General features: G+C 49.8%; 2 protein-coding genes across 11 annotated transcripts in view; both read left to right on the forward strand.

The window, feature by feature from the left end:
- Positions 1 to 17,388, forward strand: part of LOC100432451 (NADH-cytochrome b5 reductase-like) — a 30,705-nt gene extending 13,317 nt beyond the window's left edge. For 8 of the 10 annotated variants that reach the window (XM_063712268.1, XM_002810786.5, XM_054534452.2 and 5 more), the window contains 3 exons: positions 2,752 to 2,856; positions 7,687 to 7,890; positions 12,194 to 17,388. In XM_063712268.1, coding sequence (XP_063568338.1) covers positions 2,752 to 2,856; positions 7,687 to 7,890; positions 12,194 to 12,397 — 513 coding nt within the window. In that variant the 3' untranslated portion in view covers positions 12,398 to 17,388. The remainder of the gene's footprint in view (positions 1 to 2,751; positions 2,857 to 7,686; positions 7,891 to 12,193) is intronic. The other 2 variants (XM_054534442.2, XM_054534457.2) reach the window with 1 other exon arrangement.
- DKFZP469C1319 (uncharacterized LOC100173360) lies at positions 14,925 to 16,611 on the forward strand. Its single transcript, NM_001132907.1, is given in 1 exon segment — positions 14,925 to 16,611. A coding segment is annotated over 1 exon segment (381 nt). The 5' UTR covers positions 14,925 to 15,554; the 3' UTR covers positions 15,936 to 16,611.
- Positions 17,389 to 18,860: the final 1,472 nt, after the last annotated feature.

Raw genomic sequence — 18,860 nt, forward strand, 5'->3', positions numbered from 1 at the left:
GTTTCATGTGGGTCAACCTAATACACAGCTCTAGATCTTCATTTACCAAATGGAATCATTACAAATATTTAAGAACAGTGTTCACATCCTTAATCTATGTTATAAGACATGACTTATTATCTGTATTGCACTGATAAGTAAACTGAGTCCCCCAGAGGCCCCAAGGCCCCACAGCTAGTAAGAAGTGCTGCTAGTAGGTGAGTCCTGCCCCCTGACACCGAGACCTCAGCACTGCCTCCAGCTCCCGCCTTCCTACCTGCCGTCTGAGCCCGAGTGTTTATTCCTCCACACATAAGCTTGGATGGGATCCCTTCTTCATGGAACTGTTTGTCTGGGAGATTCCACAAATCCTCTCCAAATGGCCTGCTTCCCCAAGCTGCTTGTTGGGGTGTGTTTCTGTGGAAAGGATAAGCCTGGAGACAGTTCTTCAGGGCAGCTGGATCTCTCCCAGCTGCAAGGCTGATTTTCTCCTTCGTTTACTAGAAAGCCTCTCTTTAGAGAGATGCTTAATTATCTCTAAGCCACTGGCTAGGAAGAGCCAGAAATGTCTTTGCAAATTGAGAAGGCAGGCAGGGCTTATCGTTTGACCCTCCCAAGTAGAAGGGAAGGAGAAGCTCCCATTTCTCAGACACCTTCTGGGCACCAGGTATTGCCTCTGTCTCTTTATTCTAATTATCTCATTTCAACCTCATAACCACCCTATAGAGTAGATCATACTATTCCCATTTTAAAGATGAAGAAACTGAAGCTCAGAAAGATGACATCATTTGTCTCAAGGCCCCTTGGGGTAGTATGATCCAAATGGAAGGATAAAAGTTCAGTGTCAGTTTTGTTTAACAAGTATGTATTAAACATTTATTCTGTGCCAGGCTCTGTGTGGGTATGTATTAGTCCGTTTTCATGCTGCTGATAAGGACATACCTGAGAATGGGCAATTTATGAAAGAAAGGGGTTTAAGGGACTCACAGTTCCACATGGCTGGGGAGGCCTCACAATCATGGCAGAAGGTGAAAGGCGTTATCTCACATGGCAGCAGACAAGAAGAGAGCTTGTGCAGGGAAACTCTTCTTTGTAAAACCATCAGATCTCATGAGACTTATTCACTATCACAAGAACAACATGGGAAAGACCTGCCCCCATGATTCATTTACCTCCCACTGGGTCCCTCCCACAACACATGGGAATTCAAGATGAGATTTGGATGGGGACACAGCCAAACCATATGAGGGTACTAAAGACAACATGGAAGAATCCTTCCGTTCTTCTTGGGTGCTGTCAAGGCCACAGCTGGGGTCATGCCTCCCCCTAGATAGAAAACAAAGCGTGCATGGAGACAGCCTCCAGCAAGGCAGGAGAAAAACCTCACCTTTCCTTCTAGACCCCTTCCAGTTGAACCAGGGACTTCCGTTGCCTTGTGCAGGTGGTGCCCAAGGAAGTCAGGGATGATATCAGATATGGCCATGGGTGCTTAAAAACAGGTCTGGGGACCAAAGCCCTGTCTCTCTGTTAAGCCTGGCTATAATCTTACTCCAAACACCCTTCCAGTCCTGTCTCCCAGTGCTTTGCCCTCACCCTCACCCTACCATGTTCACTTGCTATTCCCAAAATATGACCCAGATTGTCCTACCCCTGACCATACTACCCCTGATGTCCAGAGTCCTCTCTGCACCCCTGCTCCCATCCCCAGTGAATTCCATCTTGCCCATCTTTCAAGGTCCAACTCAAATGCTTCCTCCTCCAGGAAGCCATCCTTGATCCCATCCATGGAAGTGGCTGCAGCCTTCTCAGGTTTATTCCTAGTTCATTCTTCTCATGGGTATTAGATGGTCTCTACCTTGTATATGTCTGAGACTTAGGTCCCTTCTAGATTGTAAGCTCCTTAAGGGGAGAGCCTGAATCTGGATTGATTCATTCATTCATTCATTCATTCAGGTATTTATTAAGTTATTTCCATGGTTCAGGCACTGACTGCCTTCATGGAGCTTAAGATCTAGCTGTCTTGCCTGCATCCTCAACATGGTGCCTGGCACAGAGTGGACAGGCACCCAGGTAATTTAGACTCCCCTCTCCATGGAGCAATCACTCCTGTAACCTTCATTTTTCATCCAGCCAGGAGATGGTGTAGGATAATGCAGAGACTGCAGATGGGTGGCCTGAATCTAGCCCACAAATGTATTTGGTATTGGCCAGCATAGAGTTTTAAAATTTTGAATTAATTGCAGACATTTCAAAAATGGGAGATTTTAAATAAAAATATGGATTTCGTGCCTCTTTTGGAAAATCAATAGATCTGGCCAATTAGGCCCCACAAACTATGGACTGAAACCTGCAAAGTGGCTTCCCTCCTTAGAAGGAGCACTCGCTCACCAATTTATCACAGTCCCCATCACTCCCTGTTGTCTCCCTGATGCTGAGACTGTGTTAATTGCCATTAATCATCGCCCAGTTCTTCACTCATTTATGGTACCTGCATGGTCCCTGTGGGCATTTGGGTTTGGGACCTCTATGCTGAAGGCTTTAGGTCCTATGGATTCTCATCCCAGCCTCCTGTCTGCCTTCTGTGTAAGCTTCTGGGCCTCATCTGAAAATTGGGAAGGGCTATACCAACTTTGTAGGATAAGGAAGACGATTAAATGAGATAACACATGTGAAGCCCTTAGCATACAGAACGGGCTCCACATTAATGGTTAATCTGGTTTGTGTTGGCAGCATGTACCTGTCCTACTGACGTCTCCCTGTGTTTGCTTCCAGTGCTACCAGATGGGGCTGATGTCCCGGTATGTTGAGTCCTGGAGAGTAGGAGACACAGCTTTCTGGCGAGGACCTTTCGGAGATTTCTTCTATAAACCAAACCAGGTCAGTGCCAGCGCCTTAAATCTTCAGGAGATCCCTGTTGACTGTGGTTTTCATGTTTCAGCCCACAGCATCTCACTGTGCCATTCTCCCTGAGCTCAAACACAATCCCAGGTGTATCCTTGGGGTTTGGACATGGGAGAAGATGGAATAGACACTTATTTATTTATTTATTTATTTATTTAGAGACAGAGTTTCGCTCTTGTTGCCCACGCTGGAATGCAGTGACGCGATCTCGGCTCACCGCAACCTCCACCTCCTAGGTTCAAGTGATTCTCCTGCCTCAGCCTCCCAAGTAGCTGAGATTATAGGCATGCGCCACCATACCCAGCTAATTTTGTATTTTTAGTAGATACAGGGTTTCTCCGTGTTGGTCAGGCTGGTCATGAACTTCCGACCTCAGGTGATCCACCCATCTCAGCCTCCCAAAATGCTGGGGTTGCAGGCGTGAGCCACCGCGCCCAGCCAGAATAGACACTTATAAATGAAACTGCCTGCCCAGCTCCAAAGCTACCCAGGGTGGCCATTGCTTAGAACATCAGACTCACGTACTTGGCGTTTAGGAGCCCTTATGCCCTCTGACCCTCAGACGCCTTTCCAATTTCACAGTACAGTCACATGACTAAATATGCCCCATGGCTTCCTGCTTCCCAGCTCAGATGGCTCTTCTCATCATCCTGGCATTTTTAAACCCTTCCCCGACTTTCCTAGGAAGAATTCGTAATTTCTCATCAGTTGGTGCATATCTGGAAAGCATTTTGACAGTATGTACCAAGAGTCTTCAGAGTCTTCAAATCCTTGGCCCCAGTAATTCCACTTATGGAAGTCTGTCCTGTAGAATGAATCAAAATGCTGGCTCTTTTGCGTATGTTCATTGCATCTTTATTTATAATAGCAGAAAATTGGAAACAACTGAATATCCAACATCAGGGGAACAGTTAGGTAAACCGGGCTACAGGTACTTGATAGAATAATATCCTGGATTTTAAAATTATGTTTATAAATGATGTTATATACTTATGCTGTAAGATCAAGTGACAAACACTAGGTACAAAACTGAATATACAGAAGGTTGGGAAATTAAGTTAAAATGCACAGAGAAAATATGAAAAGAAAATGCAATGAAATGTTAGCAGCTCTGGGTGGTAGAATTATGGGTGATTTTTATTTTCTTCATTATACTTTCTAAATCATTTGCAGTGAACACCTATTACTTTATAATTAGGAAAACAAAGCAAAATGAAAACAAATGGAAAAGAATGAATCATGCCTTCGTCTCCATTCTTTTTATTTAATTTTTAAATAGCTTTTGTTGGCCGGGCGCAATGGCTCATGCCTGTAATCCCAGCACTTTGGGAAGCCAAGGCGGGTGGATCACCTGAGGTCAGGAGTTCGAGACCAGCCTGACCAACATGGCAAAATCCTGTCTCTACTAAAAATACAAAAAATACTAGCCAGAAATGGTGGCACGCACCTGTAATCCCAGCCACTTGGGAGGCCGAGGCATGAGAATCATTTGAACCCAGAAGGCGGAGGTTGCAATGAGCTGAGATCATGCCACTGCACTCCGGCCTGGGTGGCAGAGAGAGACTCTGTTTCAAAAAAGAAAAGTCTTTATTGTTTTTTTTCCTTTTATAAATGCAGTACATGTTCATTACCCAAAAATCAGCAGATGGAAAGGGACAAAAAAAAAAAAAAAAAAGAAAAGAAAAGAGAAGAAAAAACACTCACAGGCAATCTACCCAGACACACCCATCTTATGGCTTGGTGTATATCCTTCCAAATCCTCTTCCACATGAGTATATGTACAAATGCACACTGCATGCACATGTGTAGTATATATGTATAATAATATCAAGCACGTGTAGCACCTCATGCATGCCAGGCTCAGACCTTAGCACTTGCTATATGGTAATTCACGTAGTCTTCACAGCAGCTCTTAGGTGCTACAACCCCATTCTACAGATATGTGCTATGCATATGTTAATGCTCTTCCATAGTATTCTTCCAGTACTAACCATGCTTAGCCTTGCATTTTAGACCCTGCATCCCCCAGATGCTTGAGAGCAGGAAATGGAAATCGTTTGTGTTTCCTCCTTGTCTAGAGTGGATAACAGATGAACGTTGTCTTGACCGCCTTTTCTGGTGGAGCCTCCCAATGCCTTGTGGCTGCTCCTTCACATGCACAGAATACTTGAAAGGCCCTGCATTTATTTCCTACCTTCCTGCCTTCCTGCCTTCCCGTTCTCCTTCCCTCCCTCTGTTGCCCAAGCTGGAGTGCTGTCATAGCTCACTACAGCTCCACCTACTGGGCTCAAGCAATCTTGCTGCCTCAGCCTCCCAAGTAGCTGGGACTACAGGTGTGTATCACCATGCCCAGCTAAGTTTTGTATTTTTTTGTAGACACAGGATTTCACCATGTTGCCCAGGCTGGTCTCAAACTCCTTGGCTCAAGTGATCCTCCCACCTCAGCCTCCCAAAGTGCTAGGATTATAGGCATAAGCCACCGTGTCCAGCTCCTGGATTTCTTAGCTAGGGAGGCTGTAGGGCCTGATGGTGAGGAAAAAGAAATGGTGTCTCACACCTTAATACGCGGTCACTGAAATTTCAGTAAGCCTTGGTTTCACCACACGAGGATGTCTGGGAAGCTCCTGCCCTCTTCCGGGCCCTGTTTTGCTGCTCTGCAGTTGTCTTCATTACAGATGGATATTACATCAGCCCTGAGGACTGACATATTAGCATCTGTCTGTGCATTCATTCAACAAACAGACACAAGTGTTTACCCAGGGCCAGGGGACTCTGGGGACCCAGAGATGGGTCAGATGAGTCCCCTGTTCTCCAGAAGCTCACAGTCTGCTGGGGGAGTCAGACACACAGACAGGTGACAGCAGCACAGTGTGGCCAGTGTGGTTCAGAGGGACTCACAGGGAGCTGTGGAAACACAAAAAAAGGAGCCTCCCCTGCCCTGGCTTGGGAAAGGCCCTCCAAAGGATAGCCCGAGCTAGGATGGGAGGAGGCGGAGGAGCATGGCAAGCTGAAGGCCTGGAGGCTGGAGAGAGCACAGACACAGCAACAGCCGCCAAGCATGAGTCTCAGCAGCTTAGGGAGGGGGAGGAATCTAATTGGATCTGCACCAGGCAGTTTTCTTTTTTGTTCTGTTTTGTTTGAGATAGGGTCTCACTCTTGCCCAGCTGGAGTGCAGTGGCATGATCATTGTTCACTACAGCCCCAACCTCCTGGGCTCAAGCGATCCTCCTGTCTCAGTCTTGAGTAGCTGAGATTACAGGCATGAGCCACCACGCCCAGCCAACCAAGCACTTTTCTTCATCTCATTTAATCCTGGTAACAGTTCTGAGATAGGTGCTGTTATGGGGAAGTGCTTTTCTTTTTTTTACCAGTGAGGACACTGAGGCTCATATTGGTGAAAGAGCTTGCCCAGATCACATGGTTGGGGATTAATACCCAGAGGCCTAATCTGTAGAATGAGGGTGGTAAATACCCCTGCATCACTCAGGTACTAAACTTTAAGGCACTGACCTTAAAGAGGGTCACCCCTCTTTTTTTTTTTTTTGAGACGGAGTCTCGCACTGTCACCTAGGCTGGAGTGCAGTGGCGTGATCTCGGCTCACTGCAAAGCTCCGCCTCCCAGGTTCACGCCATTCTCCTGCCTCAGCCTCCCGAATATCTGGGACTACAGGCGCACCCCACCACGCCCGGCTAATTTTTTGTATTTTTAGTAGAGATGGGGTTTCACCATGTTAGCCAGGATGGCTCGATCTCCTGACCTCGTGAACTGCCTACCTTGGCCTCCCAAGGTGCTGGGATTACAGAGGGTCACCCCTCTTTAAGAGGCCTAGAGCCCGGAAATAGATTCAGTGAGGAGGAGGTGATGGAACTGGGACCTCTTGGGGTGGGAACTCACCCTTTTTTTTTTTTTTTTTTTTTTTCTGAGATGGAGTCTTGCTCTGTTGCCCAGGCTGGAGTGCAGTGGCATGATCTCGGCTCACTGCAACCTCTGCCTCCCAGGTTCAAGCAATTCTCCTGCCTCAGCCTCCCAAGTAGCTGGGACTACAGGCGTGCACCACCATGCTTGGCTAATTTTTGTATTTTTAGTAGAGATGGAGTTTTGCCACGTTGGTCTCAAACTCCTGACCTTAAGTGGTCCACCCGCCTTGGCCTCCCGAAGTACTAGGTTTATAGGTGTGAGCCACTGCTCCTGGCTGGGAACTCACCTTTTTCAAGTGACTCTTTTGTGCCAGTGCTGTGCTACATGCTTATGCATGTTATTTCATTTAGCCTAGAGATGAGCAAGCTCAGAGGTCCAAGGTGGGCCCTTGAGATCTCTGCAGAGGTACCCTGGGGCAGAGGAAGCAGCCCAAAGAGCAGGGCTGGAATGGCGTTGGGAGTGGGCAAGGCTTTGATGGGAGCAGGTTTCAGCTCAATGTAAGTTGTAAAGACCTCCCTGGCAAAGAATTTGGCCTATAGTAGAGCAAACTGCCTTGGGAAGTAATGAGCTCCCTGTCAGTAGAAGTGTGTAAGCAGAGTCCTTGTGGGGATGCTTTAGTAGGCAACCAGGCCACTTACAGGATGGGCTATACTGTTATGTTCCCTTTCAGCCCCCATATCCCATCATCTCCATTACCCAAACCTCACATGCCTTTCACAAACAAGGATGGCTTTCTGGAGGAGGTAGAGAGGGGACACAGGTGGTTGGACACCAAGGAAGGGCACTGCCATCCGGTTGAAGGAAGCTCAAGGAAAAGCCCTATAGTAGAGGGGATAGGGTGAGACTCTCCCAACCCACCTGTCATACATACCCCTTCTGTTCCCCAGTATGGTGAGCTCCTCATGCTGGCTGCAGGCACGGGCCTGGCCCCCATGGTGCCCATCCTGCAGAGCATCACAGACAATGAGAATGACGAGACTTTTGTCACTCTGGTCGGTTGCTTCAAGACCTTTGAGAGCATCTACCTGAAAACCTTCCTCCAAGAGCAGGCCCGTTTCTGGAATGTCCGTACCTTCTTTGTACTCAGCCAGGTGAGCCCAGGGTGGTGACTTCCTTTTTTGATTGAGACTCTGCAGTCCCTTTGCACCTGTCCTGAGGACCAGCTCTAGCCTCTTTTGGCAATGGACGCTGTAGTCATAATCCCTGCCACTGGTGGAGCACCCACCTGTATGGAAGGCAGGTGTTCTCATGTTCATTATACAGATGAGGAGATGCACATTCGGTGGGTGAAGCTGCCCACCAGCTCATGCTGCTGGACAGGGCTGAGGCCAGGATTTGAGCCCAGGGCTGTCTGGTTGCTGAGCTCTGGCTCTCACCCCATGCCTTGCTGCCTCCCATCGCCCTCTGGCATCATCAGTTACATGGGCAGGGACCTGGCTGTAGAGGGAAGGGCAGGCTGCAGACCTCCCTCCAACTGATTGATGTTCCTTGAGACGGAGACCACATGTCTGCCTCAGCACTCTCTCTTCAGTGCTTAGCATAATACCAGGCACAGAACAGGGACTCCATTAGTGACTGCTGGAGTGAACTGATCTGAGTTCCCTGTGCTTGCTAGTATCCTCCCACCTCAGCCTGTCCCTCCATAGGAGGACCCCGCCGTAGCTGGCAGCGACTCTCCCTGCTGACCCCTCCTCCCTCTGACTCCACATCCCCTCTGCTCACTCAGGTAACCCTTCTGGGGCCACCCCCATAGGTTAGAGCACGGGGGATTGTCTGCCCCTCATCTCAAGCCAGGTCCTCAGCTACCTTTGGTGGCCTGCCTTTCCCTGGTTGGTAGCTTCACTTTTCCCTCCTGTGCCCTCTGGGTTGGGATTCCTGCTGGGCCCCCTGTGTTCCCTGGTGCTCAGGGTCAGCCTTCTTGCCCGGTGTTGTGGAGCACCCTTCTCATCTGGTCCCACTATAAGGCAGCTTTATGTAGTCCCTAAACACTTATTTGATCCTCAACATTGTAGCTGGGTGTGGAGGGTGAGGAAATTGGATTTCCCGTCCCAATATAAGGGTCCCTGAGCTCCTCAGGGGCTGGGTTCTGCAGGCCTGTCCATGGGGCAGAATGCTCAGTGGCATGACATTGAGAGTGTGGTGAACATTTATAGCAGCAGAAAGTGCCCAAGGAAGGAGAATGGAGCCAAAGGCTAGTGTGCAGCCCAAGGGGTGGGCGCAAGGGATGGGCCACTGTTGCCCAGCAGCATGGGCAGCCTGCCTGAGAGCCTGGACAAGGACACTGGGAGGAGGGCAGGAAGGCAGCACCTGGCAGAGGGTCCCCAAGCTGCTGGCCAGCCTTGCTTTCCCTCCTCTGTCGCCTGAGAATGTGGCAGGTGTCAGAGACACAACAGTGAAGGTGACCCACTCCCAGCCCTCCGGCTGCTCACTATCTATGGGTGACAGCCACAGAGATGGCTGAAAAGGACTCCCCTTCATTCAGCACATTCTCTGTAGCCAGCACCATTCTAAGCACTTTATTTAATTTAATCTCCACCACAATCTTATGAGGCTTATACTCCCATCATGCTCCTTGTATAGATGTGGAAACTGAGGCACAGAATGGTTAAGAACCTTGCCCAGGGTAACACAGCAGGTTAGTGGAGAGTGGAGTATGAACCCAGGAGGTCCTGCTCAAAGGCTGTGGTCTTAGTGCTCCTCGGAATAAGGCAGCACAGCACAAGGTGCTGTGAGGATGTTCAAGATGGCAGTGGTGGGCAGAGAGGCCAGGCAGGGTCAGGGATGGCTTTACCAAGCAGGTGGCATTTCAGTTAAAGTTCACCAGCAATAGAAGATTTTTAGTCCCCAGCTGGGCCAGGGTGGTGCCAGTGGCCTGGGGTTGGGCAAGCGAGTGGGCTGGCCATCAGTGGCAGGTGAAGGGGGTGACTGGTGGCTCCTGCCTGTACACACTCCCTTGACTCAGTGTGCTCCCTCCCCTGCCTGGGCCACAGCTGCAGCATCCTCAAGAGTCTCCCCGTACCAGCCACTCCCTGCTGATTTGTCCTGCATCCTGCAGTCCTAAGGGCAGATCTGACCATACCACCACCCTGTTTCTAGCCCTTTCCTGGCTCCCTACTGCTCACAGGATGAGGTCCATGCCTGGGAACTGCCTCCCTCTGTGGCCTCATCTCCTAGCCCGCCCTCCCCGTGAGCTGTGGCCTGATGTCACGGGTCTGCCCACGGTTGCAAGTATGCTATGCTTTTCTGGCTTCTGGGCCTTTGCTCACGCCGTCCTGCCAGCCAGGAGTGCTCTCCCTTCCTCACCTCACACCTCTGTACCCCTCACATCCCTGTGGAGGTAGAAGTCCATCCTGGAAGCTTTCCTAGAGCCCCCAGGCTGGCCTTGGTGGTTCTGCTGCCACCACCCTGGCTGCACCGTCACTGTTTGTGGGGTCCCCTATCCGTCTCACCAGCAGCCAGGCCCAGGGCATCTCAGGGTGCATGGTGGGATAGGCTGAGCTGAACCTAAGTGGTCTGAGGGAAATGAGCAGTGGAAAAGGGGAGGTGAGGCCAGTGGGCCCCAAGGCCCCATCTGGTGGGTCAGACCGTAGCGGGAGCATGGGAAATGCCAGATCATCAGAGGATCCCCCTCATCAGCACAGACTGTGAGGTGGGGCTCCAGGGGACCCTGTTTGTTTTGTTTTGAGACAGGATATCACTCTGTTGCCCATGCTGGAGTGCAGTGGTGCAATCATAACTCACTGAAGCCTCAACCTCCCTGGGCTTAGATGATCCTTCTACCTCAGTCTCCCAAGCAACTGGGACTATAGGCACATAGCACCACCCCTAGCTAATTTTTGTATTTTTTGTAGACCAGCTTTTGTCACATTGCCCAGGCTGGTCTTGAATTCCTGGGCTCAAGCGATCCTGCCACCTCAGCCTCCCAAAGTGCTGGGATTACAGGCTTGAGCCACTGCACCTGCCTCCAGGGCCCTTTGAGTGGGCCTCAGAATAGAGGCCTCTCCTCACAGGGCCTCTCCCAGGGCTTACACCAGCACCACGGCTCTCTGGACAGTGGCTTTCCATAGTGGATACTCTCCTCACAATCATGATCCTGAGAGGTCACAGTCACTCAGCCAGGAAAGTGGCAGTGGAGCTCCACTCCCCACCAATCCTGTCTTTGTGCCTAGCCCCAGGAACTAGCAACTTGCCCTCATAGGATCTGCAGAGTGATAGCTCTGTTCTGGATTTTGTTTTTTTGTGGGCTTGTAAGATGGTTTTTTCATTTAAATTCTTCAGACTATATATAGTTGTCCCTTGGTATTCATGGGGGATTGACTCCAGGACCCCCTGCAGATAGCAAAATCTGAGGATGCTCAAGTCCTTGATATAAAATGATGTGGTATTTGCATATAATCTATGCACATCCTCCCATGTGACTTAAATTATCTCTAAATTATAATACCTAATACAATGTAAATGTTGAGTAAATAGCTCTTATACTGTATTTTTTTGTGTGTTTCTATTGCTATATTGTTATTTTTTAATGTTTTTTAAAAAGTATTTTCAATCCACAGTTGGTTGAATCCACAAATGTGGAACCCATGGATACAGAGGGCTAAGTGTATACTTAATGATTTGTATACTTTTCTACACATATGTTTTACCCCAATAAAATGTTCACTTAAAAAAATAGAAGAAATTCCTTCAAGTCACCTGGGAGTGGAGCCTTCATTTTGTGACCCTGAGGAGGAAAGCTGCAGCTAAGGCTAGAAGGGCAGAGAGAAGGATCCTGGGTCCGTGGGGTCACCGTCCAGCCTTGGAATGCGAGCTTAGCCTTTCTCAATGAAGGCATTGTGACCTGGGATCTGTGTTGTATGCAGCCAGGACCCTTGTCTCTTTTGAGCAGCTGCCATATCCCCAGTGGCTAGCTCGGTGCCTGGCACAGACTAAGCATTTGGTAAATATCTGCTAAATGAATATGTTCATTGAAACCTTAAAAGAAATGAGCAAAAGTTATGCTCCAAGGGTGATGATGATAGCTAACCTTGGAAAGATTCTGGGAAACCCACAGTCAGGGGAGAAATCATCCGTCCCACAGTGACAGGTGTAGCTGCTGGAAGGCAGCGAGAAATGGTGGGACTAGAGTTCTGGTCCTGCTGCTGCCCCCGCCTCATTGTGTGCCACGGGGAAGTCCCTCTTCCCTGTGCCTCTCCTGTCATGGGAGGGTGATAGTTCCCACAGGCTTGTTTTGGGGATAAGGAGGAAGTGCCTGGCCCACGGTGGGCCTGGATATAGGTTGGCTTCCTACACCCTCTGCCTTGGTTTCCTCATTTTGCAGAGAAGAGCTGGCTGTGTGAACACTAAGGACCCCCCACTCCCTTGTAGTCACCCATGCCTTTCTTGTCTTCCCAGGAGAGCTCCTCAGAGCAGCTTCCCTGGAGTTACCAAGAGAAAACCCGCTTTGGCCACCTGGGCCAGGACCTAATTAAAGAGCTGGTCAGCTGCTGTCGGAGAAAGCCATTCGCACTGGTCTGTGGCTCGGCTGAGTTCACCAAAGACATAGCCAGGTGCTTACTGTGCGCAGGCCTCACTGAGGACTCCTATTTCCTCTTCTAGCCCTGGCGTCCCTTCCAAAGCCTAGGCCATGGGCCTGCTACTGGGACCCAGGAAGGAGCACAGACTGGAATCAGAAGACACAGAGTCCAGGCCTGGTCCTGCTGCTCATTTGCCAGGTGACCTTGGGCAAGTGTCTTTACTGCTCAGAACCTCTACTTCTCATCTGCCCCATGAGGTTAATCACTCCTCCTGGCCTCCTACTATGTGGAAGGAGGATGGGCTGTAGGGGCCCTGAGGAGGCGAGCAACCAGCCTGGGAGTCAGGGAGGACTCCTCAGAGGAAGCCAAGTCCAGGCTGAGCCCCAGAAGGAGTAGGAGTTGGGCAGGGGAAGAGTCGGGAGGAGCTTCCCTGGCCCCTCTGATTAGAGGATCTAATGGGGGCTCCAACTGTGGCCTCAGCACCATCTCAGATTAGGGGCTCCTGAGTGTGTAGGGAAGGACATGGGAGAGGCTTAGAGCTCTTTAGAGGAGGATTCTGCCTTTCCTCCAGTGCCATGAGCCTGACACATGAAGGTCTTGGGTTCTATGACTTGACCATGTCCTGAGAGCAAGGTGGGGCCCTCGACTGTCTTTGTATTGGCCCCAAGCCTTTCTTGCTGTGAACAGCTTCATTCTCAGTCCCCTTTCCTGGCTCAAAAATCGAGCCTAGCAAAAGAAGAGGCACAGGAAGGAAACGCCCCTCCCTCCTCCTGTAGGCAGCCACTCAGCGTGTGCCTTCAGCTCGGTGCCCTGGTGACGGTTGCTATGGAGATCTAAAGATAGAGCAGGAGTCAGGAGACCTGGGTCCCTCTCCCAGCTTGTCCCACTGAGCGGCTGCCGATCCCGGTCCACCCACCCCAGGAACGCGGCACCCCCATCCCAGGAACCCAGTGCCCCGGGCAGCGCACTGCAGTTAATGAATTCTGCCTTCCACAGCCTGGGCTCCAGCGTGCCGCACCAGCTTGGGCTAGCTACAGGCAGTCCCAGAATTGGAATATTAAGCCATGGAATCTTAGAGTTAGACTTTTATAGTCATAGAAATGTACTCCTCACCGTATCAAAGCTGAAAGTTCAGGACTCTAAGAAACATACAGTGTGACAGACTTATCGTATACACGGGAAACTGAAGCCCAGTGAGACTAAATGACTTGCCCAGGGTAAAACAATCCATGGCAGAGCCAGCACTAGAAGCCTCCTAGCTTCAGCCTCATTTGCCAGTTCTGCACCAGTGGTTTTCAAACTGCGCTCCACAGGAAACAAGGGTTCTTTGCATAGCAGCAGTGAAAGGACAGCTCCAGATGGATCCCCAGTCCCCTCTTCAACCAGAGCAGTTCCATTTTTATCCCATTCATATATTGGGGTTTCGAATTATTTTTATTTGTACAAAAGGATTTTCCTATCCTGCTCAAAAAAATGGCAACAAATCTCTCTGCTGTGTCACATTTAATAAATAATTGTGACACATAGCTGGGAGGTGGTGCTGGAGGTTTCAGACCGCCTCACAGGCAGAGTTCCAGGGTCAAAGAGCATGGAGTACTGTGTGTGACCTTCTCCCAGAAGCACGGGCACAAGAGCATGTTAAAGGCCCTGAAAAGACCAGTGGCAAAGAAACTTCTTTCGTTTTGTTTAATCCAGAGTTTTTCAAGCTTATTTAACTATAGAACACTTTTCTATGGGTTTCGTAGCCTCTTTCTAGCACAGTATAATGAGTGGGAAAGGCCCTGACTGAGAGTCAAAGATTCTGAGCAGGAACCGTGATCTCTTCCTGCCTAGCCTGTGACTTGAGCAAGACACTTTTCCTCTCCCCAGGCCTCTGAGGTCTGCGAGTTTTCCCTCCACCCTTTCCTCTCCCTCAGTTTGCACGTCCTATTGACTCAGCTCCAAATAGGGGGGGCCTGTCAGGAGCCTGACTGTTCAGACACCAGGGAAACAACAGCACACCAGGCAGATGCAGTTATGTCCATCGGGGAACTTACAGCCTAGCAAGGAAGGCAGCAATTCAACCTGTAATTCTAAAAGTGGTGGGTGTCATGAAAAGGGAAGTGCAGGGTGCTGGGAGAGCGGATGGCAGGGGCTTTAGCCTAGTCTAGGGAGAGGCCAGGGGCACACCACTGCCAGCGGGGATAAAGGCTTCAAAAGGTTTGAAGTCACTCATATTAAGAGTGTTGTCGGACACGGTGGCTCACGCCTGTAATCCCAGCACTTTGGGAGGCTGCGGCAGGCGGATTGCCTGAGCCCAGAAGTTCGAGGCCAGCCTGGCCAACATGACAAAACCCTGTCTCTACAAAAAAAAAAAAAAAAAAAAAAAAAAAAAGATTAGCCTTAGCCTGGTGTGGTGGTATGCGCCTGTAGTCCCAGCTACTTTGGAGGCTGAGGTGGGAGTATTGCTTGAGCCAAGGAGTTCGAGGCTGCAATGAGCTGTGATTGGGCCACTGCACTCCAGTCTGCATGACAGAGCAAGACCCTGTCTCAAAATAATAATAATAAAATCAGAAAGAGTGTTAAGGGGGTCTCCACTTAAGGAGTAGAGAGTCCGGGGCAGTTCTCATATCTCTGTCCTTGTCTCGTTTTAGATGTATGATGCTTAGATATTAGACAAGACTGCCCAGTGGTAACCAACCTAGAATGTGTTGGCCTCCTCTTCCCCTCACTCCGTGTAGGTTCTGTGCAGCCTGGCTGCTGGTGGGATCTCTTATCATGGGACATTGGTGAGGACCCAGCCATGCCCTTGGTGCCAAGAAGCCTAAAGGGCTCCTGTCGCCTGGAAACTTGAGAGTGCAGGGCCGGGTGCTGTGCCCCACAAGGTGCTGAGCAAGCCCAAGAAGAGTGGGGTGTGGTGTGTGAGTTCAGACCTCTTGGAGCTGTGCGGGGGGTGGTTCCCGTCAGCTGCTGTTCCTCTGATGATGCCCACTGCGTGTTGTGGGAGGTGTGGCCACCGTGTGATGTTGCAGTGGGAGAAGGGAGACTTAGGAGCTAGACATGATACGCAGGCATCAAGAGGTCAACCAGGTGTCCACAATCTGTGAGCCAGACAGAACTCTCTTCGTGCATATGCATCCCGAGCTTCAGGAAGGCAACAGCTACTAGAGGGCCTGAGGACAGATTCTTGGTAGCAGAAGCAGTGATGGCTTTAGTTCAGCCCTCACCATGTTTACCGGTGTCAGTTCTGCGTTCCCCTCATGGGTCTCCCAGCTCCCAGTCTCCATGCCACCTCCACGCCAAGACCAGACCAGTTTTCCCCACACACAAATCCGAGCCTGTCACTCCCCTGCTTGAAATCCTTCCCTGTCTCCCTGTGGCCTTGGGGTACGGCCTCTCTGCTCTGCCACCTCTCCAGGCTTTTTCTATGCCGCCGCCCACTCACACCCACCTCTCAGGCTCCAAACATGTTCTCTTGCGTCAGCTCATCCCTTACACTCGCTGCTTCCTCTGCCTGGCCAGCCTCCCACCTTCCGATCTCCCACTCACCTTTTTTCTCTCCTCATCTTCCGAGGTCTCAGCTCAGTGTCACTTTCTCCGGGGAGCCTCGCCTGTCTCTTCCACTCCAGCTTGGTCAGTGAGCAGAGAGGCTTGTGTGCTTTTCTGTCGCTGTACCCATCAGTCTCATCTGCATGTGAGCATGAGGGCTGGCCCATTGTACCCCTAACAGGGGAGGATGCTCAGCACTTTCTGGATATCGAATACCTGAGCGATAAACAACTAATGTTCAGGAAGTGCTTTCCAGGTGGCAAAATGTGTTTCCTCTACTTTGAAGCACAGAATCTTCACCAATATACATGCTATTTTATTACCCCAATTTACTGATGAGGAAACTAAGCTTCTGAGACTTCAAGGGATTTTCCAAGGTCATGTAGGGGTACACAAGTTCCAGCATGTTGTGATTGTGGTAAAGGTTGTGTGTGACACATGAGTGCAACCAGAGATGTGTATAAAGATTGTTACTGGGCCGGGCGTGGTGGCTCACGCCTGTAATCCCAACACTTTAGGAGGCCGAGGTGGGTGGATCACGAGGTCAAGAGATCGAGACCATCCTGGCTAACATGGTGAAACCCCCTCTCTACTAAAAATACAAAAAATTAGCCGGGCGTGGTGGGTGCCTGTAGTCCCAGCTACTTGGGAGGCTGAGGCAGGAGAATGGCGTGAACCCGGGAGGCAGAGCTTGCAGGGAGCCAAGATTGCGCCACTGCACTCCAGCCTGTGCGACAGAGCGAGACTCTGTCTCAAAAAAAAAAAAAATATTGTTATTGATGGCCAGGCGCAGTGGCTCATGCCTGTTATCCCAACACTTTGGAAGGCTGAGGTGGGCGGATCACCTGAGGTCAGGAGTTCAAGACCATCCTGTCCAATGTGGTGAAACCCCATCTCTACTACAAATACAAAAATTAGCTGGGCATGGTGGTGTGCACCTGTAATCCCAGCTACTCGGGAGGCTGAGGCAGGAGAATCGCTTAAACCCAGGAGGCAGAGGTTGCAGTGATCCCAGATCACACCACTGCACCTCAGCCTGGGTGACAGAGCGAGACTCAGTCTCAAAAAAAAAAGATTTTTATTGCTGCATTCTCTGAAAGAGCAAAGAATAAAAACTGCCTGTAGATACAGCAATTAAAGTGAACTCCATCCACATGTACCAATATAGACGAAGTCCTAAAAACATAATAACTGAGTGAAATGCACATTGTGAAAGGATAGCTACAGTGAGATACCTGTACTTGGAAACTGTAAAAACCCAAAATAATGCTAAGTGCTCAGGAAGAGACAGAGACACACCAGCTTCAAGAATAGTGGTGGCCTAGTGATAGGTGGAAGGGAATGGGATGGGGTGATGGGGCTTTTAGCCATATCTGTATTTGTATTTTACTGTAAAAATACTTGACATAAACATGACAAAATATGAACACCTGGTAAATCTGGGCAATGAGTTCCCCATTGTCTGCTATATTATTTTCTGCCTTTTTCTGTTTTTCAAATAGTTCTATAATTAAAGATTAAAAAAAAAAAATCAAATGTGCTTGTTCAGTGCTCTCTAGAAACTAGGGGCTTAGAAACATTCACTTTCTCTCTCCTACCTCAGAATAGACTATGCCCCTTTATCCCCCACAGACATTTTAGCCATTCACTGCAGATCATTTCTCAGCACCAACTGTGTTCCAGGCCCCATTCTAGGTGCGGGAGACACAGCAGTAAATCATATAAATCATTCCCGGTATTCATAGCTGATGGGCTGTTCCCTCTACCTGTCCCTCTTCCTCATAAACTCACACCAGAATGACTTGCCAAGCACCACACTGTTGGCCTGTTTTTTTTCTTTTTTTTTTATAATGGTTTTTTCCTTTGTCGATGAAGCAGATCTAGGTTTGAGTCTCTTACTGATCCTGTGACCTATGGCAAGTAACTTGGGCTCTGTGAACCTCAGTTTGCTCATCTGTAAAATGGGAATGGTAGCACTGTCTCCTGGGGTTGTGTGAGGATGAGGAAAACATAACCCCAAACACAGCACCTGGCACAGAGTGGGTGTGAGACCCCGTTCCCCCTTCTTTCTCCCCCCCAGCAGTGCCCGACTCATGGTTGACCTCTGAGGACAGCATTTATTTCCAGACTTTCACTATCAAGAACTCTCCTTTTTATTATTTTTCCCATGCTTTGGGAGATTTTGATCCCAAATTGCATGTTTTAAGTCATTATTAATTTATCTCCCATTTTTTATTAATCAAAGACACAGATAGCTGCCCCTCAGAGCTTCTGATCTGTACATCCAGCTGGGAGCTGCAGTGGTTGACATAATTCCAGCCAGAGGCAAAGGAGCTCAGCAGTGTGTGTGGCCCGGGTGGCCCAAGGAGGGGAAATGTAGATGCATCTTACTATGTTTCATTTTTTTAATGGACCATGAGTCATGGAAGCTGCTGGGGTTGCCCAGGTAGGTGCTGCTTTCACAGGGGGTCAATGACTGATGGGCTGGAGGTTGAACTTTGGGTGCCAGGGTCTAATGTGGGGCCCTACGTGGGCCTTATCCTGCAGGGCTCACTCCAAACAGATGTCATGCACCAGTGCCACGCAGAAGAGCGTGGGTTCACATAGTGGGAGGTGGGAAAACTGTCTGCATGCAGGTCCCACAGGCTCTAGCTAGAGACCACCACATCGTCCTGCCCCTGGCTCGCAATGCTAACAGAGCAGACTAGCTTGTAATGGGGCAAGGTGACACCCTTGACCTGGTCCCAGCACTCAAAATCATGGCCAGGCGGGCACACTGGGCTGGCTGGTGGGCCTCACCAGCCAGCTTAGAAGGCAGGCGAGCCATATCAGCTCCTCTGCCCAGATGCAGGGGAACTTCACCTCCAGCCTGGCTGACCCCAAGTGAACCTGGAAGGAGAGGGAGGTGGTGGTGGTGGTGGAGGAGGAGGGGTGTATTTGCAACAAGCAGAGCATTTGGCACATTAGGCTTGAAGCCTAATGTGTTGAACACAGAACCCTGAGTTGGAACATATGAT

This window comes from Pongo abelii, chromosome 1 (assembly GCF_028885655.2).
Source record: "Pongo abelii isolate AG06213 chromosome 1, NHGRI_mPonAbe1-v2.0_pri, whole genome shotgun sequence".
NCBI classification, from domain to species: domain Eukaryota; kingdom Metazoa; phylum Chordata; class Mammalia; order Primates; family Hominidae; genus Pongo; species Pongo abelii.